The sequence below is a fragment of the Alexandromys fortis genome, unplaced genomic scaffold (genome assembly GCF_014885135.2).
Source record: "Alexandromys fortis isolate MF-2015 unplaced genomic scaffold, M_Fortis_MF-2015_v1.1 scaffold_322, whole genome shotgun sequence".
Lineage (NCBI taxonomy): Eukaryota > Metazoa > Chordata > Mammalia > Rodentia > Cricetidae > Alexandromys > Alexandromys fortis.
In genome coordinates, this window is record NW_026068222.1 from 96,450 (window position 1) to 124,080 (window position 27,631).

A 27,631-nucleotide genomic window follows, 5' to 3' on the forward strand; every position below is an offset into this window, starting at 1 on the left:
ACTTACCAGTTCAGTAATTTCTTGGATTGGTTCAGGAACTAAAATGGATTAGGACTATATGGACTGTTATTACTAGTGAGTAATGAAAAAGCTATGTTGAAATGGGAATTCTTATATTGATTTACTTCTTATGCTATTCCAACGGAAGAGATTTCCTTACTTGTAGTTTTGCTTGTATTTGATTAGTAATAGGAAATTTCATTTGATTGGCTGTGAGTACTTAAGAAAATATCCTTCTTGGTCATTGACTCCTTTTCTTCAGCATGTAACACCAGACAGCTATATTCCATGCCTGGCGGACCTGTGCAAAGCACTGTGGGAAGTCATGCTCAGCTACTACAGGACCATGGAGTGGCACGGGAAGCACGACAGTGAGGAGACCGCTGCAGCATCTGGTAGGACACAGTTTGGGTTGCTTCCTTAAGACTCAGCTGTAACGTGCCGCATTTCCCGCATAGTGGTGAGACGGGACAAGGTCTCACCTTTAGGACGGAGGCATTTTAGTGGCCATAGATTAAATGTTAGGCCAAGAAGGCCATTCAGACACTACAAAAGCTCAGTTTTCTTTGGGGAGTAACTGGTCCAAAGATCTTTTCAAGTGGCACATAATTCCGTTTCTGAGGGTACATGCTGATGGCCCTGGTGCTTAATTGTTTTGAGAAAGCATTTTAAACAATATTCTTGTAGTGTTATTGATTGTAAACCTAATAAGACACTGGTCTTCTCAGATTTGTTAGGTTCTAAGAATTAATAATTATATTGATATTTTCCATTTTGAAAATACAGGAAGACATGTCATAAGAGATTTAAAACAGGGCTAGATAGATGGCTTAGCAGTTAAGAACACATACTACACATACTACTCTTCCAAGGACCTGTGTTTAATTTCCAGCAACCACATGGCAGTTCACAATTGTCTGTAAATCCAGTTCCAGGGGATCCAACACCCTCACAAAAATAGGTGCAAGCAAAACACCAATGCACATGACATCTTAAAAAAAGACTTTTAAAGCATTTGTTTTTGTAAGGAAAATATACTTTTACGTAGTTATGATATACAATTCTAAGTAATAAACAAAGTGGGAACGTCTAATTTTACTATGCATTCTTTTTAAATTTATGTCTTAAATAATCCTCTTCAAACAATAGCCAAGCTGTTTCAGGTAATTGGACGTTTGTGAGATGTCTCAGCCAGTAAAGGACTTGGCAGTCAAGCATGAGGACCTGCGTTTGGATCCCGTGTAACTGTGTAAAAAGCCTTGTGTGTAGTTGTTGTCCCTAGATCATAGTTGGAGTTATTGGCCAGTCAACTAAGTCAAGTCAATAAATTCAAGGTTCAGTTAGAGAAGACCCTGTTTCAAAAGACAAGGTGGAAAACAACTGAGGAAGTTACCAGGTGTCTTTTGCTACGAAGAGACATCATGACCAAAGCAGTTCTTATGGAAGAAAGCATTTAATTGGGGACTTGCTTACCAGTTTTAGAAGTTTAATCTGTTATCATCATGGTGGTGAGCGTAGTGACAAGGAGGAAAGTTCTGGAGCAGTAGCTTGAGAGCCGTATCCTGATCTGAGAAATCCTGGGCCTGGCATGGAGCCTACCCCGGGACATGCTTTCTCCAACAAGACCACACGTCTTCCACCAAGGCCGCACCACCTATTTCTTCTAATTCTTTCAAAGAGTTTCACTCCCTAGTGACTAAACATTCAAACATATTAGCCTATGGGGCCCATTCTTATTTAAACCACCACACCACAACAGCCTGTGGCTTCCACAAGTACATGCACATCATGTGCACCTGCACACCACATTCACCTACACACAGAAGTAGCTTTAAAACACAATTTTATTAGCATTTGTTCAATACAGCATAAATCATGCTGTGTCATGCAATTTAATTTTGATGGTCTTTTTGCTGAACTTATTTTTGATAACTTCTAGTCTCTGGGTGCCTGGTTTCTATGATTGGGTAAAGCAGGAAATACCTAAATCGTACTGTTAGATTAAACAGAATTTTGAAGCCATGTTAGAAGACATGTCTAATCATACATGTAAACAGTAAAATTAAGATACCCCCCCCCCAAAAAAATGTCTCATGGGGTAGAAATGTTGAAGAGGGTAAAGGGGACGGAGAAAAGGGGAGAGAGCAGCGAGGGCCAGGCTTTCACAGCACGTATTCTGCTTTGACTCTTCTACATCTTTCTAGGTATGGGCAGTGCTAAGATACTTCAGCACTTTTTCTTTAATTTTCTAATACATTATTTAATGATAAACCAAAGGACAGCTTTCAGGTAGCGTCAACATATACATTAGATGTAAGAACTGCTAAATATGCATACTTATAGATCCAATAGAAATGTTAAAACAAAAATTGTAGAGAATAGGATATGACCTTTGTGGTGATGGACCTTACATATTTAGACTGTTTTGTTGAAATTCCCTGCTCTAATCTATATCTTAAGAGAATTTAAGTTCTCTGACTAATTCAGCAGTCCATCAACAATGTGTAGGCTCTAAATAGTTAAATGCAGACATGCAAGAGTACAGTGGTAAGAACTGTGATAGGAAATAATTCCCAGTCCCTTTGTAAAGCTAAGGGCCTGTAGAATTCATTTTCTGTAGCTCTGTAGTGATACTGTTTGCCATCCTAATACTCTAAGTCCTAAACAAACCGCTAAAGTTAGAGTTTAGATGCATGGCTAAGCTGGGTCACCACTGCTAGGTCGTGCATGTGGTCAAGCTCTGGCAGTGCCCATAGGTATTTCTGTTGACGGGCAAGGATGGCCTTTTCCTAGTTATCACTGGCCTCCTTGCCGCCTGGAGAGGGTAGTGCACCAAGAGCAGCACACGAAGCTGCAGTCCTTTTTTAAAGCAGGTGTGTGTTTGTATTTCCAGAAGGAAAAGCTTTTTGAGGAACAATTCTGATTTTGTTTGTTGGATTGGCTATTGCTAAATATTTTGTGTGGAATGATTACTATTATAGTTCATTATAAAAATATAATCTGAATTATAAAAATAAAAACATGCAGATTTATCTCCTTTTGTCTTCTAGTCTTGTTGGAATGCATATTACCTGATAGTTGAATTAACAGGTTTTCTAGTGCCCTAGCACCAGCCTGTCACATGGTCTTGAAGCAGGTGGTTTGTGACTCGGGGGCCATACTGCCTTCATTGGACTTCTAGGCCCGTTCACATGTATAGTGCATAGCTTTGGGTTTATTTAGCATTTCTCTATGTTAGGTGTCAAAGAGATTTAATCACAATACCTGATTTTACTATTATTTTGAATGCATATATATTGAGCATATTTTTTTTAATTTTATGTGTGCCTGTACATCACATGCATGCCTGGTGCCTGTATATACCAGAAGACGGTGTGGGATTCCCCCAGGACCAAAGTTACAGAAGGTTGTGAGATCCATGTAGATGCTAGGACTCTCTCTGGAAGAGTAGCTCGTGCTCTAAACTATTGAGCCCTGAATTTTTTTTTTTTTTTAAATCTTCGGTTGGCTTATAAAAATGAGAGAATAGTAACAACAAAAAAATTTAGGAAAAAAATTACACTTAATTAAAAGCATTCCATTTTTTGTTTTCAGAAGGAAGTAACGTGATGAGTACTGAAGAAGCCAATTTTGATCGTAGCTATGTAAAAAAGAAACTGGAGCATGGCCTTACGCGAATATGGCAGGTTTGGTTTATTTTCATGTTTACTTCCACAGAAGCTGTGATCCAAACATTCATGTTGTGGTTGTCATAGACATTCTTTTTTGAAACTTTGTGTGTTTGTACTCTCTGCAGGCTTAATCACATGCTTCCTTATCTTTAGAACAAGGCTATCATTTAACTTAATTTCTATAATTAGTTGATAATTACATCGACTACAATGAGCAATAGAAAGAAAAAGTCTCTTAGTTTGAAATTTTCCATTGGGAATATCCATGTGATCTATGACTAAGGAAATTCCCTAAAGAATAGTAGTGCCTTTTTTTTTTTTTTTAAATTGAGCTATCCTGTTTATTTTTATTTAGTTTTCTTGAATTCCTCTTTTCTTAATTTTAGGAAAAAAAATAAGTAGGTAACATTTGGGTCAAAATATAAGGAAGAATAAATAATAGTTTAGTTCTTTGCAAGCTTCTTTGAGGAAAACTCTGTGTGTGTGTGTGTGTGTGTGTGTGTGTGTGTGTGTGTGTGTAAAATTTGGGCTGCTGTCAGTGTGCTCCATTTGAACTACTATAATGACTGGACTTTTTAAATGAATATGAATTGTTTCTTATAGTTCTGGTTTGGGAAGTTTAAGTCAGAATTCCTAGAGTTTGTGTTGGGTGAGGTTGTGCTTCCTGTTTCACAGATGTTGCCTTCTGCTGCGCTTTCCCTGTGGAATAGGAAAACCATGTCCCTCGGGCACCAGTCCCAGGGACCCCACCTGCGTGACCTTACAGCCCTTTTGAGAGCCCTGCTTTCTGTTGCTCTCACCTTTTAGGTTGGGCACCATCACGTGAATTATAAGTAGACCCAACTGTGAGATTGTAATGCGACCTTCTTACATTTTTTTTCAGTTGGCTGTTTCAGCTGTGATCGGAAACTTACTTAAGATATGGTTCTTCCTAGATCAAAGTATAATTTCTTTGGTATCTTTGAAACCTTGAAAAACTCTATCCACCCCCTAGTTAGGTTGCTATTCAGTTTGATTATCTCCCATATGGTTCTCTTAAAAAAAATTATTTAGGGAAACATCCTAAAAATGTAAATTTCCTCCAGATTCATTCATCTTTATAATTTAGTGCTCTGGTTTATTTAACATTTACATATATTTATGTTGTAGTTATAATTGTTTTGACTTCTTTATTTTCTCTTATGACAATATTAATCTATTATGTTTTTATCAAATAATTGTGATTTGGGGCTCTTTGTTTGAGCATTATATTTGGATATATACTCATGCTCATTAAGTACACACCCATGGCCATACATAAATTTTTTGTGATTTAGTCTCCTTATAGACTTTGATTGTACTTAATAGAAACTAGAATGTTCACGGTAGAATTTCTGGTATTCAGTGTAGCCTTTTGCAGTGCCTGGCCTCGTATGTAATTAGCTCGTCTGACATGGCAGCCTGATGGTATTCCTGGTACATGCAATCTACTCAGTGAGAAATTTAGTATACCATTCCAGTGTAAGCATTTGGCCCGTTGTGGAAGTCATCGTAATTTTAAATATAGTAGTGGTGTTCCTTTGAGTTGATTGTCACGCTCCAGGCTTCAGGGTTAATGTGCTGCTTCCACTGCCCCTTGCTAGCCCCCACGTCCTCTACTCCAGTATCCAACCTGTTCTATATTATTTCAGTGTTGTGAATTATTTGTTTTCATAGATTCTCTATGACTCTTGGTAATGAGTAGTCCTTTATCTGTTATTTTTCTTTTTTACTTCCTTTAAGTGCAGATAGTATTTTTTATGCCAAACTATGATCTGTGTCTTCTCGTCTTATGCTGTACAGACAGCCTTTCTCCATGTAGAGCTCAGCTTAGTGCTCTCCTGGCAACTGTGCATCTGAATCTGCACTGCATATTAGCTGTTCGATCCAGAGTGCCGAGAGTATTATATCAACTCTTTCATAGACACTCAGGAATGGGTTTATTTTTTAAAATTATACCATAATTTCTAACTTTTGCATTTTTGAAAAAATATAGGATTCATTAATTCATTGTGTATTTTGATTGATATCTGAACAGTAAATGTTTTCCATTAGTAAAGTTTCTTCTTCATCAATTTTGGGATAATTCTACTTTTGTCTAATTCATTTGTTCCAAGGTATAGAGAAAAAAAATGTGACTTTGAAGGAAGATAGACCTCCATTCGAGACTTAGCTTTGCTGTGAAACAGGCACAGGAGCTTAGAGAAAGTAATACTTGACACTCTAGTTCCTGTTCCTCTTCAGGGATGGAAATGCCTGCTGAACAAGGATCCTTTTATCCCATACAGAAAATCATTAGCATAGTGTTTTTGACATGGTTAAGTAACCAAAAAAGCAGGATTTTTTAAAATTTCAGCAATTGTAAATGTTATATGTATACTGTTTTCTTTTAAAGAATTATTTAGATTATTTATCTGAACATTTAATTCTTTTATTTTAAATAGTTTGTAGCATATTCAATGTATTATAAGTCTTTCAGCATTACTCAGGACTTTTATTCCATCCTTACATAGTATTTTAAAAAGCAATTATTGCCTATAGGCGAATTTTAGGATAATTGTTCAGAAGAAAAATTCTTGTGACTTTGGCTGGAATTTCATGAATTTGGAAAATTGGTCTCTACTGATTAGTCATCCGCTCATCCACTCAGTGCTATTACTCTCAATGTGCTGGTTTCTTTAAAAAGAAGGTGTGTGTGTGTGTGTGTGTGTGTGTGTGTGTGTGTGTATGTGTGTGTGTTTATGTCTATACATACATACACATATAATTTTTATATATATTATATATAATCTCATTAGGGTTATTTTTTTATCTTACTGGTCTAGATTTTTTATAGGCCTTTCAAGATTTAGTGTGTTTTCCAGTGAAAGTTCTCCATTTTATAACATTTATGTAGATGATTGTGAAAACTGTTAATTTTTATATGTTGTCTGATGCTTATTCTACAGTTACTCATTTTTAAATGCATTATTGCTGAGTTTCAAATGAACCAGAGCCATAATGGTTTTGTCCCATCTCTCATAAGAATATAATATTTTGAAAAAAGATTTTATTTAATATTCACTTATGTATTTGTGTGTATATATAGTGTGTATATATCTGAGAACAGGCGTCTTCAGAAGTCAGAGACATGGGATCCCTTGAAGCTAGAGTCATAGGCAGTTGTGAGCCATTGGGGCACTAGAAATAGAACTTGAGTTATATGCAAGAGTAGTGTGTGCTCTTAACTGTTGGGTCGTCTCTTCAGCCCAACACACCATTCCTATCATAAGAATTAAGTGCATATTTATGTGTCTTTGCATTAAGTATAATTTAACATAATTATGTCAAGTTTTAGTGAGATTGTGGCCATTACTATTTCTTAAAACAATCATGGGGTTATCCCTATTAGGTTAGTCTTAAAGATACTTGGCTGTTGGTCTATGTAGATAGATGCTATCAAACTAAGAATGATCACTATCTCATTTTAATGTGTACTACAGAATACATTTACTTTTTTGTTTATTTGTGTCTTACAGGATGTCCAACTAAAAGTAAAAACCTACTTACTTGGAACTGATTTATCTATATTCAAATACGATGATTTTATCTTTGTTTTGGATATAGTCAGCAGGTAGTGTTTGAGATACTGTCTTTTGTGGCTTTATACATTCAACCATAAAAATAAAAACTTAGAAATTAATGAGTTTTCTGTTAGCTTCCTAGGAGAAAATATACTTACTCATGGCCAATGGACTGGGCTTGTAGAATCTTTATAGTTGTTTTTTCAAATACCCAAATTTAAATTTCTGTGGGTTATACTTTCTATAAAGAAAGAACCTGGGCTATTTTTGTTATTGTTTTCTGTAAGGCTGTTCCTGAAACTTACATAGACCTTTCTGTCCAACTAGGTTGATGCAAGTTGGAGAAGAATTTTGTGGTAGCAAGTCTGAAGTTTTGCAGGAATCCATTAGAAAACAAAGTATCAATTATTTCAAGAACCACCACAGGTAAAAATTCAAGAAGATAGGAATAAATGCAGTAGGTGGTGAGACTATTTATCTAAGGCCTACTTGTATAAGATTAGCTGATTTAAAGCCATTTTTAACTTTTAATAAATAAATTTATTATATCTCTGTAGGACAGTTGGGGATACTTCATCATGAATATACTAGAAAGTATTGTCATTATTCATTGTAAATCTTAAATTCTGCTTTTAATGTGTTGGTTATAGGCAGAATTTCTCTGTGTGCTGGCAGCTGCTTCCCAAATAACCACTCAGATTTAATACTAATTATAAATACTTGACCAATTGCTCAGGCTTATTACCACCTAGTTCTTACAACTTAAATTATCCCATTTCTGTTACTCTGCATGCTGCCCCAAGGCTCTTGGCTTTTACTGCTCCTGCTCCTGTATGTCCTGCTTCCTTTTTATGTGACATAATTTCTTTATGTTCATGAACTAACAGTTTGTACTCACCCAGAACTATTATTCTTCTGCTAGATGTTATGGATAGTGCAGTAACAGCCTAGAGTGATCTAGTAATGTGTGGTTATCAAAATATCCTACTTAATAACAGATTCATGTGATTTCATCATTGCTCTGTCAAAGTTATAAAACATTTCCAAGGGCTCTGATAGTGCTTTGAGTGGTATCAGGAAAATCGACACCTTTTTAGAAGAAATAAACTTATCTCATGCCTAAGAAAGGTTTATTGTTTTCAAGATTGTGATAAGAGACTGGACAGATGGCTCAGCAGTTAAAAGTATGTACTGCCCTGAAGAAGACCTGGGTTTGGGTTCACAGCGTCTATTTGTTGGCTCACAGCCTTCTGACCTCTGAGGTTATTGTGCACATATGATGCAAATATACATAAAATTAAAGGAATAAATATTTTTAGAAGATTATGTAAAGCTGAAAAACAGTACTTCTTTTCCCTTCAGGATACATTCAGCAAATTTCAAGACCAGCTCTCTGAAAATTATAATTGTTAACTTATTAAGAAAAGTATGTTAGGGTATAGTAATATTATGTTAAGAATTTTATGATGAGCAGCAGAGACCACAGCCAGTAGAATAAATGTTTAGCATATATGAAGTCAAATCAATTGGATCAGTCTCCAACACCAATCCTTTTTTTTTTAAATGTGTATTAGTGATATTAAAGACAATTTATTATCTGGGTGAACACTCAATACCATCACAAGTAAGAGGAAACCAATGGCAGAGACTTTGCTGAGACACCAAGGAACGTATCTGAAGGAAGCAGTGGAGAGGATAAGGCAGGGAGTGCTATGGCCACCAGGCAGCAGGGAGGAGCTGGAATCTAGGTGCATAGATTTTCCCTAGACCAAAGTCTCGGAAAGGGCAGCCCCACTTCCATCTTGATTTCAACCTTCAATTCCAATTCAGATGCTTTATTACCTGCCTCCAGATCTCAGTGAGAATAAATTCCTCTTTAAGTCACTCCATTTGTGGTGATTTTCTGTAGGAAACTAGAATGGAATTGATTGGTTTTGTAGTAACTATGTTTAACATTTTGAGAAACTGTCAGAATTGTATTCCAAAGCATTTAACAATGTTTTATAGTTGTACTGGTATTGAGTGAGGGCTTCCAGTTTCTCCAGTCTCTTGTTGGTGTTTAGTTCTGTGTTGGGGGAAGTTTCTCTTCCACCATCAGTTCCCAAATAAACACACTGAAACTTACTAGTTGCAAGTACTTGGCCGATAGTTCAGGCTTGTTACTGACTAGCTCTTAGAACTTAACACATTTCTGTTAACACATGTATTACCATGTGACTGTGGCTTTACCTGTCCACCAGCATGCCTTGCTCCCTCTGTGTCTCATGGTGACTCTATTGTCTCTGCCCTTCTTCCTCCCAGCATTCTCAGTTTGGCCATCCTGCCCATGCTTCCTGCCTGGCTACTGGCCAGTCAGTTCATTATTAACCAATGAGAGTAATATATGTTCACAGTTTACAGAAGGATTATTCCACAGCATTTCTGTCTTTCTGATTGTAACTGTCCTGGTAGATGTAAGTGGTATCTTGAAGTTTCTGTTTGCATTTCCTTAATAAATGAAGATGCTGCCAGCTTTTTATGTGCTTATTGGCTTTTTATGTATCTTCTCTGATGATGTATGTTTAAAGCTCTTGCCCATTTTTAACTGGGTTATTAGTCTTTTCGATGTTAAATTGTAAAATTTTATAGTTTTAGTTCCTAGTTAGACTCACTGTTTTTCCCCTGTGGTTTTTATTGAAAGACACAATCATTTTAGGAATTATCAGCTGTTACCTGTCCAAACACTGCTTCAGCCCTTTCTTCCTCTCTTCTTTGTGCAATTGCATGAACATGATATCTTTTGTTCTCCCTTTTCCTTTCTCCCCCTCCCTCCCATCTCTGTGTGGTTGTGCGTGTGTGCATGTGTGTGTGAGTTTCTGTGCATGTGTTTGCAGTCCAGAGGTTGACACTGACTGGTCTTTCTCTAAGTACTCTTCACTGTTTTTGAGACAGGGTCTTTCACTGATTCAGAGCTTACCAGTTCTGGAAGGCTGCCTCCTATTTCCATTTCCCTAACACTGAAATACAGGTTTTACCTGGCTGTTGATATGGGTGCTGGGAATACAAACTCAGTTCCTCATGCTAGTGTGGCAAACATTTTATTAGTGGAGTCACTTTCTGTTGCATGTTCACTATATCTCTGTGTGTGTGTGTGTTTGTGTGTGATCTGTTGTCCATCTATCTGTCCATCTGTCTATCTGTCACCCATCACCATCATCAGTCATTTGCTCTACTTAATGTTAAGATCTTTTCTGTTCAGTCATTTTACTTAAAATCAGTGCTTTGCAATTTGTGCTTCAGCTTGTAGGTGTTTTCTTCTGGTAACCCTGCTGTGCCATTTTACTTCTCAGTCAGGCTTTAACTGGAGGTATTCTATTTTTCAGTTCTCAAATGCCTTTTTAAAATTTACGTATTTATTGAGATATAGTCTCTGTGTAGCCCAGGCTGGCCTGAATGATAGTCCTCTTCGTCCTCATGAGTGTTGTAATTCCGGGTACATACCGTGATATCTGTCCATGTTTGTTCTTTATCCTGTCAACTATGGGAATACCTATAACTTGAAGTTAGGGTGCTGATATCTCCAGCAGAACAAGTTCCTCGATGTTTTGTATTTCCATATGAAATTTAATATTTTTTAAATTTCTGTGAAGAATTATGTTGGAATTTTCATGGGGGTTGTGTAGCATCCTAGATTGCTTTTGGTAGGATGACCAGTTTCACAATATTAGTCATCCAATTTAGGAGTGGGACATCTTCCATTTCCTGGAATCTTTTTCAGTTTCCTTTTTCAGCATCTCAGCATCTTAATTTTTTCATTGTATATTCTTCACCTCTTTGGTTAGATTTATTCCATTTTTTTTTTTTTTTTTTTGCACTCGGGGCTAGGATAGTATGTTCTTGATTTCTCCTCGATGTTTTTGTCATGTGTATATGTGTATATGTGAAGGCTCAAGATTTTTAAGTGTTAATTTTGTAGCCTATAACTTTGCTAAGTATATCTCTAGTTATCCCAATATTTAGAAGTGTTCCTGTTTTTCTAGATATATCTTTTTACTCATTCTTTGTCTTCGAATTTCAATCTATTTAAAAAAAGGTCTTGGTTTTGTTTTTAGCATGGTAGCAATAGCTGGTGGCATATTGAAGAAAAAGAAGGACTCACCAGGTTTTTATTCACGTAGAAGTAAATCCTTGTTTTTCTGCATCACATCCAGTAAGAGCAGTAGTATGCAAAGCATCCCCTGTAATGCAGATGGTGAGGAGACTGCTGGGGTGGGAGTCCTGGACTGCTCAGTTTTAAGTGCGTTGTGGAAATAGACACTGTGCAGACCTTTGAGAATGACAATACATAAACATTTGTGGTTTTGTATAACCTGCTAGTTGTGTATTTTGGCACTGGTATATAAATAGTTAAGATAAATTGAAGTATGTTGGCAACAGGTTTTAATTTAGTTCTTTAGTAAAAATTGTATTTGTCTTTCTTTCCTTTTTTTTTAGACAGGGTTTCTCTGTGTAACAGCCCTAGTTGTCCTCAAACTCACAAGAGATCCGCTTGCCTCTGTCTCCTGAGTGCTGGGATTAAAGGCGTGTGCCACTACTGCCTGGCTAAAAATTGTATTTTTTATACATCACTTTTACACTTTTAGAAATATTTACCTTAGTAAATATTTGACATATATTTATTATGTTTCTCTCAAGGATCATGGTATAGCTAATAGAAGCAAGCTTTGTAGTTTATCGTGCTAATCTGAATGCTTCAAAAGGGGATTATGATGATGATAATTCTGTTGTTATACCATATTTTGTTTCCTCAGTCCTTGTATTTTCTTCCCTTTTTTGTTTAGACTGTTTTTTTTTTCTTTTCTTTAAGAATACGACTCGATGAACTGAGAATGTTCTTAGAGAATGAGACATGGGAACTTTGCCCTGTTAAATCAAATTTCAGCATCTTGCAGCTTCATGTAAGTTTTTCTTAAGAACAAAGAAATATGTCTTCTAGTATCTATTTTGAATTTTTTCTTTTAATAACAAAAACATGTATGTGAGAGCTCCTTCCTTGAAAGGGATTCCTAACAGATTCTGTATTAAGAATCTACTGCTGATGAACCTGAAGTCTATCTTATAATACTCATCTTACATGCTTGAGAAAACTCTTTTGACTAAAAAAGTAACAGGTACAACAAATTTGCTTTTGAATTCAAAAATGAACCCAGTGTTTTATTGAAGTTTTTCAGAAAATGAGTCAGTTTTTAGTATCATTAACTTAAAATGCTTATTTGTATATGTAAAGTATTAGCAATTTCCTGAAGGCATGAATGGGCACTTAAGTTATAGTTCAGTTACAGATTTGCTTCTATTGTCAAAATGTTTGATAAATGAAAGGTATTTATGAGAAATACTAATTATTATTAGTTAGTTGGATTCTTTGGAAAAAACAGTTTGGGAAAAACTCTTTAATTGGCTTGATTGAGATGCAGTGTATTAAATATTCCCGCATCAATGATTATGTTGTAGTTCATGGCCTGAAAGTGCATTTTGTTTAGTGAGTTCATTCAGGTGGAATGTCTTTCTAGAATAAGAAAAAAAAATCTGAATATACTTAATTATTTTTAAGTGTATAACATTAAGTATATAATATACTTGATTACTATTATTTTTAAATTTTATTTTGTATGTTTGGGTGTTTTGCCTTCATGTATGTTGGTATACCACCAGCGTACAGTGCTAGTAGCAGCCAAATGGGAGCATGGGCTTCCCTTGATCTGGTACTACAGACAGTGATGAGCTCCCATGTGTGTGCCGGAAATTGAACCTAGGTCCTCTAGAAGATCAGCTAGTGCTCTTTACTGCTGAGCTGTCTCCCTATGTTTAATTTAATAGGAAGGTAGTTTTTATGTTATGTAGTTTCATATCCAGTCCTTTCCTAAATGGTAATACTAAAAATAATTAACAGTGGTAATCAGTACATGCTCAAGGACAAGAAAAGTAGCATAAATTTTAATTAGCATTAATGAAATAACATTAAATTAGCAGTCTGTGACTTCTAAATAGTTGTAATTCCTTAACATTTAAATTTTTTAAGCTTTATATTTTAGAGTGTATTTAAGTAAGTTTATTGAATTTTATTTAATAGGTTGACTGTTAATAGATTGATCACACGTATTTTCATGTGTACTTGGTATGATTATAAGAGCACTTTTAATAGATTTTATATCTGACTAAGCAAGCTTTACTTTTTAAAAAATGGTTGCCTTGAAAACTATTTACAACTTAAGTATTCAAATATTTTCCTTTAGATTTGTAAAAAAAATCATGTCGTTATATTAAACACTTGTTTAGAGTTATAAAATCAGTGTCATGATTTTCAGGCATTGTGTCAGATCTGATTTACCATGTCGTTGAAATTTATAAAGAAAACCACCTGGGGCCGAGACATGGTGGAATGGTGGAGTGGACAAGTCAGTGCACTTTGTAGAAATTTAAGATACTTTTTCATACTGCCTTGAACCTTTTCAGACTTATACTGTATGACAAAGACTGAAATTTGTTGTCAATATTGTTAGGTATAGAAAAATGTTTATTTCTATGGTAAGTTGTCAAGTCAAGAGTTTTGTGATTCAGATGAACTTTAGAGATTATTTGAACCCTTTCTCCAGTTAGCTATAACCTTGAACGTGGCACCCAGTCTTTCCAGAATCTCTCAGTATGTTCATCTTTTTTGATGTGGAAGTTGGGTCAGGTATTGCATCTTTTTAGCTCTATAATTTATTTCCCCAGTCTAGATTGTTCCTCCCCTTTTAAAGATGAGAAAATTGAAGCAAAGAGAAGGCAGGTGACATTTCATAATGTCTTGAATATTGCAGTCTAGAAGCAGAAGACACAGCTGGCCCAAATGTAGTGTTCTTTGCTTCTTGGTCGCTAAAGGAAATGAAATGATAGTTACAGATACCAACATAATAAAGGTACATATGTACTTGATACTTTTCATGTGTCTGTAAGGATGTCTTAAGGCAGCAAACATGAGTCAGCTGTGTCTTAGCAGTTGGTCTTTTGAAGGATATTTTATTTTAGGTGTCCTACCAGGACTTCTGTTGTGTCATTCAAATTTCCTGTCATTTGAAAATGTATCTCTGCCTTTCTTCAAGGAAGGCCAGAGTTGCTTGACCAGGCCAAGTTGTTGACTAAGCTTTTTTTAGAATGGTTACATGTTTCTGAGATTGTGATCTCAGATGACTTGTAAGATGAAAGGCGAATAACTTGAAGATCATTCTCTCCCCACTCTTCCAACTCTTTATTTACATTGAAGGGATGGATTTGTATGCTTGGATTTTTATTATTTTTATTACTTTTTCTAACAGCTATTTGCTCCTTTCTCAATGTGTAGGAATTTAAATTTCTGGAACAGTCTCGCTCCCCATCAGTCTCACCTAGTAAGCAGCCATTGGTGACTACGTCAAAGCCCATGACTTTGTTTGAGCAGTACTGTAGTGCTGGGAATCCATTTGAAATTCAAGCTAACCATAAAGATGAAGAAACAGAAGATGTATTGGCTTCTAATGGGGTATGTGATGTTTTTAAAATGCTTTGTGAAGCAGAAGTAAGTTTTACTTTTTCAAAGTATTCTGAAGTGAACTGGTAATTTGCTGGATTGCTCATTTGTTTACCACTTACGTTTCTTCAATATACTGTGTCTCTACACAACGACTCTATACTGTGCTTCATTCACCATGGTGTCCTGAAATACTAGTTTATTCTTGTTGGCTTCATATTCCTTTTAGTGTATTTACCTAGTTGTGTTTTTTTTTTTTTGTTCTCATTGAAATATTTTGGTGACTAACACAGAGAGATGGCTGAGGGACTAGTGCACCTATACTTTTGTCACGACTCCACTTCTCAATAACTAAGTTGGTATTCCCAAATTCCATGTCTTTTATCTGAGAGTAAGGCTGTCTTAGTTGTTGTTCTATTGTTGTGAAGATACACCATGATGAGAGCAACGCTGATGAAGGGAACATTTCACTGGGGCTGGGTGACAGTCCATTATCATCATGGTGTGCGGCCTGGTGGCACACAGGCAGACACGGCGCTGGAGAAGTTCCTGAGAGTTCTGTATCCGGCTATATACAGGCAGCAGGAAGAGACAGATACTGTGCCTGACATGGACTTTTGAAACTCCAAAGCCCATCCCCAGTGACAGGCTTTCTCCAACAAGTCCACACCTCCTAGTACCTCTCAAATAGTGCCACTCCCTGCTGACAAAGCATTCAAATACACGGGGCTATTCATATTCAGATCACCACAAAACTTTTGCCCAGTTGCCTGATAGGATTTAAAACTTAGAGGTGTGTTCTGTTAACAGCCCTTTGAGCAGCTTGAGAGAATAGGAAATGTAGGGACTGCTTAGTTGGTAGGAAGGGCTTAAGTGCAGTGACATTACATTGGTTTACTTTACATTGTGCCTTCTGCTGTGTCTGTATCTGCAGTAGAGAGCAGTGCCCTGCCCCACAGTTTTACGTAGCATATTTTCAGAAATGTGTCATTTGACCCAGGGTATTACCCTTTGTGCTCTGTAATTTTTGGGGGAACACACTATGACTTTTAATTTTAGACTTGATTTAACCAAATGAGAATTGTTTAGGTTTGAGAAAATCCATCTCTTTTATTTTTCTATTTTAGTTTTAAAACCTATTTTTGGGTTGTTTTTTTAAATTGATTTTATTGAGCTGTATATTTTTCTCTTCTCCCCTCCCTTTCTCTCCCCTCCTTCTACACTCTCCCATGATCTCCATGCTCCCAATTTACTCAGGAGATCTTGTCTTTTTCTACTTCCCATGTAGATTAGATCCATGTATGTCTCTCTTGGGTCCTCGTTGTTGTCTAGGTTCTCTGGGATTGTGATTTGTAGGCTGTTTTTTTTTCTTTTTGCTTTATGTCTAAAAGCTAGTTATGAGTGAGTGCATATTATATTTGTCTTTCTGGGTCTGAGTTACCTCACTCAATAAAATGTTTTCTAGATCCATCTATTTTTCTGCAAACCTCAAGATATCTTTTTTTTGGCTGTGTAGTACTCCATTGTGTAAGAGTACCACATTCTCCTTATCCATTCTTCAGTTGAGGGGCATTTTTGTTTCCAGGTTCTGGCTATGACAAACAATGCTGCTACGAACATAGTTGAGCACATATCCTTGGGGTACAATTGAGCATCCTTTGGGTATATACCCCAAAGTGGTATTGCTGGGTCTTGAGGAAGGGTGTTTCCTAATTTTCTGAGAAATCTCTACACTGATATCCAAAAGGGCTGTATCAGTTTGCACTCCCACCAGCAATGTAAGAGTGTTCCCTTTACCCCATATCCTCTCCAGCATAAGTTGTCATCAGTGTTTTTGATCTTGGCCATTCTTAGAGGTGTAAGATGGAATCTCAGAGTTGTTTTGATTTGCATTTCCCTGATGTATAAGGATGTTGAGCATTTCCTTAAGTATATTTTAGCCATTTTAGATTCCTCTGTTGAGAGTTCTCTGTTTAGGTCTATAACCCCCTTTTTTTATTGGATTATTTTTTTCTTTTGAGAAACAATTTCTTGAGTTCTTTGTATATTTTGGAGATCAGCCCTCTGTCTGATGGGAGGTTCGTGAAGATCTTTTCCCATTCTGAAAGCTGCTGCTTTGTCTTGTTGACCGTGTCCTTTGCTTTATAGAAGCTTCTCAGTTTCAGGAGGTCCCATTTATTATTTCTCTCAGGGTCTCTGCTACTGGGGTTTTATTTAGAAAGTGGTCTCCTGTGCCAATGTGTTCAAGTGTACTTGCCACTTTCTCTTCTATGAGGTTCAATGTGGTTGGTTTTATGTTGAGGTCTTTGATTCATTTGGATTTGAGTTTTGTGCATGGTGACAGATAGGAACCTGTTTTCATTCTTCTACATATTGACATCCAGTTATGCCAGCACCATTTGTTGAATATGCTTTCTTTTTTCCATTTTATATTTTTTGTTTCTTTGTCAAAAATCAGGTGTTTGTAGATATGTGGATTGATATCCAGCTCTTCAATTCAATTGTCTTGCTGTCTGTTTTTATGCCAATATCAGGCTGTTTTCAGTACTGTAGCTCAGTAATAGAGTTTGAAGTCAGGGTTGTGATGCCTCCAAAAGTTACTTTATTGTACAGGATTGTTCTGGCTATCCTGAGTTTTTTGCTTTTCCATATGAAGTTGAGTATTGTTCTTTTGAGGTCTGTAAAGAATTTTGCTGGGATTTTCATGGTCATTGCATTGAAATCTGTATGTAATGTTTTAGGGATATCTATTAAGTTCATTTGGTTCATAACGTCTGTTAGTTTCTTTTATTTCTCTGTTAATTTCTGTCTGACAGATCTGTCCATCGATGAGAGTGGACTGTTGAAGTCTCTCACTATTAGTGTGTGGGGTTTAATATGTGATTTAAGCTTTGGAAGTGTTTCTTTTACATATGAGGTTGCCCTTGTATTTGGGGCATAGATGTTCAGTATTGAGATTTCCTCTTTATGGATTTTTCCTGTGACTAATATGAAATGTTCTCTTTTGTCTCTTTTGATTGATGTTTTTTTTTTTTTAATTTGAAGTCTATTTTATTAGATATTAGGATAGCTACACTAACTTGTTTCTTAGGTTCATTTGACTGGAATATTTATTGGTTCCCAACCCTTTACTCTTAGGTGATATCTGTCTTTGAGCTTTGTAGAAGGAGATAACTGCTTGTTGGTTCCTGGCTACCTGACTAGCTTAGACCTGAAATAATCACACATAAACTGTATTAATTAAATCACTGCTTGAGCCATTAGCTCTAGCTTCTTATTGGCTACTTACTCTTATTGGCTACTTATTAACTCTTACATATTAATTTAACCCATTTTTATTAATCTGTGTATAGCTACGTGGCTGTGGCTTACCAGCTAAAGTTACCAGTGTCCATCTCTGGAGGCTCCATAGCTTATTTCTGACTCTGCTCTTCTTTCTCCTAGCATACAACCTAGGTTTCCCTGCTTGGTTCTGTTCTTCCCTGCCATAGGCTCAAAGGAGTTCTTTATCCATTAACCAATAAAAGCAACACACAGACAGAAGGACCTCCCACACTATTTCACATTTTCTGTTTAAAAAAAGGAAGGCTTTAACTTTAACATAGTAAAATTACATGTAATAAAAGTTATTAAGCAAGGAGTACAGTTACAATATTTATATCTACTTCCTATCCTTCAACTCCATCAAAGACTCCAAAAGGATATAATATTAAGTAAGTAAAAAGGAGGTGCATTGTAAGCAACTTCCAAAACTCTAGAATTGACAGAGGCATCTCACTGACTGGACAGTCACCCAAAGTTCTTTTGTGCCATTGGAATATCCATCTTCAGCCTGCTGGCCCATAGTATCCAGCAGACTTTTCCATGAAGCAGGAAATTTCAAAGACAGTTCTACCTATATTGGCAGTTTGTCAGTCATTTTCTTCTGTGTCCTGCAGAATGTCTGGCAGACTCTTTCATGAAGCAGGAACCCCAAAGGATTGTCTCACCTTCAGGCAAGTTCAGCAGTCATTTCTCTGTGGGTCCTGCATGTTCAGTTCAGCAGTCCAGGCAGGAGCAGTTTCATGCCCAGATGGCTAAACAACTCCATAAGGAGCATCTTCAATACCCTTCTTCCTCTTGAAGTAGCTTGTGCTGCCAGGAGCAAATATGTCTCCTAATCATGAAATGTCCCCAGTTATTAAATTAAAACATTTTAAATACCATATTCTGAAGATCTCTGAAAGATTTGAAGAATACCTATCTAGCTGAAATATATCTATATACATCTAGAAAACCTAACAAAAATGTCTACAAGCTTGACTATTATAGATGAGTATTTGTTAACTTGTATTTCTTAATTATATGTTACATTTTTAAATGAGCTACACAAACACAATACCTTAATGAAGATCAGAAATACATATACATATAACAACATTGACCTGAAATTTGAATCAATAAACAAGATCCATACCAGTGCAAATTATTCATATCTATATCATATCCCCCCTTAAATGTAAACAAACATTTATAGACAATATTTGGGAATATGGGCATAGTTTTCTCCATACTGCTTCCTGCTGATTGTTGGGCGTATTAATTTTTGGGGTTGTTCATGGCAACGTTTGAGGGGGGTGTCTTTTTCCATCACACCACATCAGTCTGGAAGCAATCCACAGGCTCTCATCCTCTGTGGAAACTAAAGAAGAACCTCTTTTCCAAAGCAACATATTTTTAGACTTAAATTTGGAAGTCATAATAGCTTTATAATATACATGCTTGTTTAGCTTAGCAGCCCATACAATGAAATGTGTCTCTGTACTTAGCTCCTTCACAGTCAAAAGATTAAAAGATAACACAATAATCTACATAATCCAGACTCTGTGAATTTTCTGTTTTTACTTGACGTATTTTTCTTTTCTCCTTTTAATCTATGAGTATCTGTACTCTGTCTCTTTAAAGACTTTACCCTTTTGTTTAAAGCATTAACTTTATTTTATGACTCTCTATATTCTTTTTCTTCTTTCTTCCAGGCCTTCGTACATTTACCCAACACTATGACTCATCTGGATTTGTCTTTATTGCATATCTGTAATTCTTTGCTGTCCAGGGGCATTTTTTAAAATGCTAAGCCCTTCTTAAAACTTAAGTAATGCCATTACTATGCTGTATATGATACTGCCTGCTTGCCTGCCTGGCCCGCACAGTGGAGCCTCTGAGGACCATGTATCCAGCCCCATTCTCAGACACACAGCCAGTCCATCCATGTTGCTATTGAGCAAGCTGCAGCAGTCTGCTCACAAACCCCATCAAAATGCTCCATCTCCTGAAAGAGCCAGAAGTCACGCTGGCAGCAAGGCCCAGAAAGCTGGCATTTCTAATTGGTCGTGGCTGAATCAGGAAAACCTTTCTTAAGGGAGCTGTGACATGCCACCAGCAAACAGCAAGAAGCTGTGTTAAACTCTGTATTTTTGTGTCTAGAATTTCTTTTCAAGCTTTCTCAGGTTTTACATGGATTTTAGCCAACCACATTGGCGCCAATTTGTATAAAGAGAAAGCTGCTTGTTAGTTCCTGGCCACCTGGCTAGTTCAGGCCCGAAATTATCACACAGAAACTGTATTCATTAAATCACTGCTTGGCCTATTAGCTCTTGCGTCTTATTGGCTAACTCTTATATATTAATTTAACCCATCTCTATTAATCAGTGTATCGCTATGTGGCAGTGGTTTACCGGCTAAAGTTCCAGCGTCTGTGTCCGATGGTTCTACATGGTGTCTCTCTCTAACTCCACCCTTCTTTCTCCCAGCATACAGCCTAGCTTTCCCTGCCTAGTTCTGTTCTTCCCTGCCATAGGCTCAAAGCAGTTCTTTATTCATTAACCAACAAAAGCAACACATAGACAGAAGAAGCTCCCACACCAGAGGTTGAAGTGTGTTTCTTGTATGCAGCAAGAGGATGTATTGTGTTTTCTTATTGAATCTTTTAGCCTATGTCTTTTTATAGGTTAGTCCATTTATATTAAGGGATGTTAATAATCAGTGATTGCTAGTTCATGTTATTTTAGTTTTAGTAATGTTATTGTGTAAGTTTTTCACTTCTTTGGGATTTGCTGCTGTGAGAGCATCTATTGTGTATGTTTTGTGGATGTAGCTAACCTCATGGGTTGGAGTTTTCCTTCTAGTACTTTGTTTAGGGTTGGGTTTGTGGCTAGGTATTGGTTAAATCTGGTTCTGTTATGGATTATCTTGTTTTGTCCATCTATAGTGATTGAAAATTTTACTGGGTATAGTAGTCTGGGTTGACATCCAAGGCCTCTTAATGTCTGCATAACGCTTGACCAGGACCTTCTGGCTTTCATTGTCTCCAACCTTTATATGTTACTTGGCCTTTTTCCTTTGCAGCTTTTAATATTCTTTCTTTATTTTGTATGTTTAGTGTTTTGATTATTATGTGTCAAGGGGACTTTTTTTTTTTTTTGATCCTGTCTTTAAGCTTCTTGTGTCTTAATATACATATCTTTCTTTAGGTTGGGAAAGTTTTTTTCTGTGATTTTTTTTTAATACATTTTATGTGCTTTAGAGTTGAACTTCTTTTTCTACTATCCCTATTATTCTTAGGTTTGGTCTTTTCATGGTGTCCTATATTTTCTGGATATTTTGTGTTAAGCTTTTGTTAGATTTTTTTTTTTTTTTTTTGACTAGTGAGTCTATTTCCTCTATTGTATCTTCATTGGTTGAGATTCTCTCTTCCATCTTTTGTATGCTGCTCCTTACACTTGTATTTGTGGCTCCTGGTCATTTTCCCCATAATTTCCATTTCCATAAATGATGTGGGACATCCTTCTGTCCATGTTTTGCTTTAATTGGTTAATTAATAAAGAACTGCTTTGAGCCTGTGGCAGGGAAGAAAGAACAAGGCGGGCAAAGCTAGGCTGTATGCTGGGAGAAAGAAGGGTGGAGTCAGAGAGAAGCCATGGAGCTGCCACCAGAGTCCCAGAGTCAGACATGCTAGAACTTTGCTGATGAGTCACAACCTCATAGTGATATACAGATTAATAGAAATGAGTTAAATTAAGATGTAAGAGCAATAAGAAGCTAGAGATAATGGGCCAAGCAGTGATTTAATACAGTTTTTGTGTGGTTATTTTAGTCCCTACTCCTACACAGAATTCCATTGGTTTGTGTTTATTGTCTCTATTTTGGTTTTCAGGTCTTGAATTGTTTCTTTCACCTGTTTGATTTTTTTTTCTTGGTTTTCTTTAAGGGATTTTTTTATTTCTTCCATGTTTTTTTTTTTTTTTTTTTGTTTTTGTCTTTTTCTCCATTTCTTTAAGGGAATTTTTCATTTCCTCTTTAAGGGCCTCAAACATTCTCCTAAAGTTATTTTTAGGTCATTTTCTTCTACTTCATCTGTATTTGGGTGTTCACGTCTTGCTATTGTAGGCCTACTAGTTTTTTTGGTTCCATGTTGCTCTTTGTGGTATTGAGTGTGTTCTTACCTTGTCTACCCATCATCTCCTCTGATTTGTGTAATTGGGGCTGTGTCTCAGGTGCCAGTAGATCCAAGGCTCAGATGGTTGTTCCTTGTGGTCCATTCAGGGCCATGGTTCCAGTTACTCCTAAGGTCTTCTGGTGTTCCTAGGGTTCACTCATTGCTCCCGGGTGTGGCTCTGCAGTCCCAGGGTTGTTCAGCCCTGCTCCCATGGAGGTTGCTTGCTTGGGACTGTTCGTGCTGAGGTCACTGGCTCAGTTCTGCTCCAGTGGAGGTCCCTGATGGATGCCCAGTCAGCAGAGGTCTCTTGCTCAGGCCTGTTCCTTCAGTGTTGGTTCTTTTGTACCTGCTCCTGTGGCAGTCCTTGCCTCAGGTCTGGTCTCGTGGAAGTCAGTGGCTCAAGCCCTCTAGTGTGGAGGTCGGTGTTTTAGGTCTGCTCTGGCTGAGGTCACTGATTCAGGCCTGCTGTGGTGAAGGTTGTTGCCTCAGGCCTGTTCCCACAGATGTTCCTGGCTTGGGGCCGGTCCTGCCAAGGTCTCTGGTTTAGGCCTGCTACCTCAGATGTCCCTGATTTGCACCCAGTTTGCAGGGGTCTCTGGCTCAGGTCTTAGCTCCCTTGTACCTGCTCCTTTGGAGGTTGCTACCTCAGGCCTGCTCTGGTGAAGGTCGCTAGCTCAAGCATGCTTTGGAAGAGCTTGTTGGCTCAGGCCTGCTTCCGCAGTTGTCCCTGGCTTGGGCCTGCTCCCCTGGAGGTTCCTGTTTTGGGCCTGGTCCTGCAGGGTCTCTGGATTTGGCTCTCAGTGGTCACTCCCTGTGGATGTCACTGCCTTGGTCGTTGGCTCAGTCTTGCTCTGGCGGAGGTTGTTGGTTCAGGCCTTGGCAAATTTTTGAGACAGGGTTTCTCTCCATGGTTTTGACTGACCTGCAACTCACTATGTAGACCAGACTGGTCTTAAACTCACAGTGATATATAGAATTCTTGCCTGTATGTTGATAGGATCACCGTGTATTTGAATACAGGGAAATGTAATAAATTTTTTAAAAAAATAATTACTAGTGTAGAATCTAATCTTTCTAGATACAGTATAAATACTTAGGTCTCTGGTTCATATCTGAATAAGGCTTGACGTTTTACCCCAGGAGCAGATTGCCCAAAAGTAGAATTTAGGGCACAAACGTCTTTCCATGTTGTCATCATGTTTGTCTCCTCAGCATAAGGGATTAAGAATTAACTATATATATGGTTAAAGATATATTTGGAGGCTTTAGGATTCAAGAGATATAATTTCTGCGAGAACTTGGCACAGTAAATGGTCACAACTGCAGAGAATACCAGCACATATTTAGTCAGGGTATGCCTTCACTGATGATGATGAGGTGGTGGTACCTAGCTTTGCAACTTCCTTTCTCTGCTGGCATTCGTCCATAGTGCCATAGCAGCAAGAAAGATCTTAGGGAGGAACCCTTACTTGAGGAGTGAGCCTCTCAGGAGGCCTCTTGTTGCTAGTGTTGTTACCTTTTTAGCTGTTTATGCAGCTGAACATCCTCACAGTTAGACGAGTGCTCTGTATGCTGAGTGTATTTATTAAACTAAAGTAGTAGTTCTAGGGCTAGAATTGGATCCTCAACCTTTTAAAGAAGTAACAACTTGAAAGTAAATATTGCAAAACCACCAGAAGATCTTTTTAAGTCTAAAATATACTCTTTATTCTTTGCTGTCCAGTGGGGTATTAGTTGTGGTTGTTAATATTTGGTTTGTTTTCATTTACAAATATATAACACTAATGATATTTTCATTTTCCTTTCTTTTTGAGCTATTTAAAGTAAGATAAAATAGAAAAATGGAAGGCGATTTGATTCTTCATTGTAAAATTAAAACTAAATTAAGAATTTTCCTTTAGCCATTTCTTTAAAATCACGTATATTTTTGTGCTGAGCGATTACAATGAAGTGACCCTGTGTCCCATTGCTGCATTCCCACTGTGTTCTCTGCAGTATGAATCTGACGAGCAGGAGAAGAGCGCCTATCAGGAGTATGACAGTGACAGTGATGTTCCTGAAGAGCTGAAGCAGGATTATGTGGATGAGCAGACAGGTGATGTGCCCGTGAAGAGGTGACTGACGTGGGACTGGGTGGCGCTTGCGTTCCTTTGATGGTTAAGACATAACAAAAATTAAAATTTTAAGTGGTTATTGATATGGCAGTAAATAATGTACCTGAAAAAAATGATTTCTGAAAGGCTTGAATGTGTAGGTTTCCCCCATAACAGTGAAATTTTAGGAAAAAGAACAGAATATTTATATGAAAAACTTTAGTCAAGCAAAGCCCAACTTGGTGTTCCACAAGTCAATTTACTTAATGGAAATTCACTGTTCAGAAAATATCAGTTGATTCTACTTGGACCTACTGGCTTAAATGTAGCTTTTATTTTGATTTATACAACACATTTGACATTATAAAAGTTGCTCTGAAATTTGCTCAGTCAGTGGTATTATAAATTCTTCTGTCCCACAGAACACTTTCTTTCACCAATCTATATTCTTGTACATTAATTCCTCAGAGTAATACACTTTATTATGATTTTTTGTGTGTTTATCATTGCCATTGATTTTTTGCATGAATATTCTAATTTCTTTTTAATTATTATTTTGTTTTATTTAGAATTTCATAGATGAATACTAAATTTCCATCATTTTTAGCTCATCCTCTTTCCACTCCCTCTTAAATCCATGACCTCTTTTTCAGTGTTGTTACACATGTTCACCATGCACACAGCACAGTCTGCTCAGTCCATTTAATATTGATCATGGATATGTGGGGTTTCATCCCTGAGACAGACTGATTTCACTGTCTTAGCAGCCGTTAATCGCCTGTAGCTCATCTAGCAATGGGGGTCTCAAAATTTTATCCTTCCATGTTCTCATTTTATTAAAAAGCTATAGTGTCATGCACTGGTGGAATGGTTTAATGGAGGAAGGCATTTGTTGCCAAGTGTGATGACATGGGTTTGAGCCCCAGCTTCCACTTGGTAAGAAAGGATCTGCTCCCGTTGTTGCCCTGTGACGTCCACACATGCCCCTTGGCACTCAATGTCACTGCCACCCCCACTCCCAAAATAAATGTAATTTAAAGAATAGAAAAATACTATCACAAGCTAATATCTTCAAAAGTCATAAAAGTTACTTTATCATCTCCTAGAAATTTGAGCCTAATCAAAGAGCTTTCAGTTTGGAGATCAATCATTTCTGCACTGATCTTGCTTTTCTAGTCTTTTGGTTTTATATATATATTTTTTTTAATTAAGGCTCCCTGCCAGTAATTAGGTTCTGTTTTATGATAAACTTTACTCTTCAAAACTATGATAATTTTATTAAGAATTATTGTCACTTTTATCCAATTAAATGGGCCTGATATGCTGAAGTGATTAATGTCAGATATTTTTAGTTAATACACACATATATTTAAGTGATAGATTTAAGTATACTTCACACTTAATTGATAATTATTAACTTGGAACCTTAACAAAAGAGTGAAAATCCATATAGTTGTAAATATATTGATTGTGATGGTTTGATTTTATTGGGTTTTACATATTTAAGACATTAACATATCTTTGAGCTGGACAGGATGATTTTGTTGTAGTTATTAGATATGTTTAAGAAATATTTTTGCGAAAGGAAAGCTTTGTTTTAATTGAAACGGACACGTAAGGTAGTGTGTGCTAAGCATGTATCTCCACTTAGATTTACTAGTTAGAGTTACTGTAGCTCTCTCTCCCTTGTAAACTATTCTTGTTGTACACTGAGATTTTTCCTTAGATAGGAATCTGATCCAATTCCTTGGTGTTTTCCTTGCTTATGCTTTATTGGCTCACCTTTGCAGTTAGAGAACCTGCACAACCCTTAGGCTTGATGCTCTGGTGGCCCCGTCTCTGCTGGCCTCTCTCCTGGCACTGTCCTTTGCTCACGTATTATACATGGCAGCAGACTCTGTTTGCTCTGCCTGATCCATAACCACACCCTTTCTATGATATTTTTACTGATTTTCTGAGAATTTCATTCATTTTGGTCATATTCATCTTATCATGTTATACCCTTCAAAAAATGGTGTGTGTGTGTGTGTGTACACACATACAAAACTTCTGCTTCTCTTTTGGAAATTGTGTTAACCTGTTAACCTCATACTCAGTCATCATATCTTCTTTTAATTCCAGTTCCATAGAGGATGTTTTTCTTATAAGTTTCTGAAATCCATAGGTTTGATACATTTGTACCTAGGTATATAACTTCTATAGGAAAATCCTGTGTTTCAGAAGTGTTAACAGATTTTAGAACGGTTGCCACTCCCAGGCCTAGTACACAGCTCCTGTACTGGCTCATCCTCACATCAGACATACAGCAAAAGCAGCCCAGCTGCTAAGGGCGTATCACATAAACAGCTGGAATCATCTAGATGAACTCCAGGACCCAGAACTTGAAAGAACACTCACTTCATCAGGGCATCCAAGGAGTTAAAAAGTGACAGATAAGGAACTTAAAGAAGAAAGCAGACTTTTCTGTCCTACCAGCAAGTTCCCACACAACCACACTGAGACCTAATGCTAATTATGTATGCTAGGCCTGTAGCTTAGCGTTGCTACTAACTAGTTCTTACTACTTAAATTAATTCATAATTCTTATCTAAGTTTTATCACATGGCTCATGGCTTGTTACCTCATTTTCTGCACATCTTGCTTCCTCTGTTCCTGGCTTGAAACTCCTAAGACCCAGCCCTTCTTCCCAGTCCTTTTAGCCTGGTTCTCCCGTCCAGTCTTCCTGCCCAGCTATAGGCTATATACCCCCAATGAGAGTAAATCATATTTATAGTGAGTGTACAGAGATTGTTCCACAGCAGAGTGGTGACCAAGAAAACACAAACATAAGTGGAATAAAATAGCTGGCTATTTGGGATTTGAAAACTGAACTCAGTAGAGATAGACATGTTGACAAGCACTTAAAGTGGAGTTTTCAGAATGCCTAGACTCAACTCCATTCCTAGAACTTTCTTTGTTTACTGTTTCTCCTCTCACTGGGCTCTGAGTTCGCATATGTGTAGAATTTTAGAAATAATTTGTAAGTGGGAGCTAGATGATAATCTAAGTAACTGACTGGTTTACTAGTCTGAAGTCTAAGGACATTTCTTTTGTTTTCCATATGAAGTGTTTCACGAGAGACCCTTAAGAGCAGGAAGAAATCAGATTACAGTCTAAATAAAGTGAATGCACCAATCTTAACAAATACAACGTTGAATGTAATAAGACTTGTTGGTGAGTAGCCATACCTTTCTTTTTTAAAAAATTATGTCAGTTATAGCTTGCTTTAGTTACTGAGTTACTTTTTA

General features: G+C 37.0%; 1 protein-coding gene across 1 annotated transcript in view; it reads left to right on the top strand.

The window, feature by feature from the left end:
- Positions 1-27,631, top strand: part of Vps50 (VPS50 subunit of EARP/GARPII complex) — a 106,618-nt gene that overhangs the window by 46,624 nt on the left and 32,363 nt on the right. Inside the window, exons 13-20 of the mRNA XM_050130583.1 lie at positions 263-395; positions 3,595-3,686; positions 7,208-7,302; positions 7,580-7,678; positions 12,099-12,189; positions 14,613-14,789; positions 24,247-24,365; positions 27,451-27,557. Coding sequence (XP_049986540.1) covers positions 263-395; positions 3,595-3,686; positions 7,208-7,302; positions 7,580-7,678; positions 12,099-12,189; positions 14,613-14,789; positions 24,247-24,365; positions 27,451-27,557 — 913 coding nt within the window. The remainder of the gene's footprint in view (positions 1-262; positions 396-3,594; positions 3,687-7,207; positions 7,303-7,579; positions 7,679-12,098; positions 12,190-14,612; positions 14,790-24,246; positions 24,366-27,450; positions 27,558-27,631) is intronic.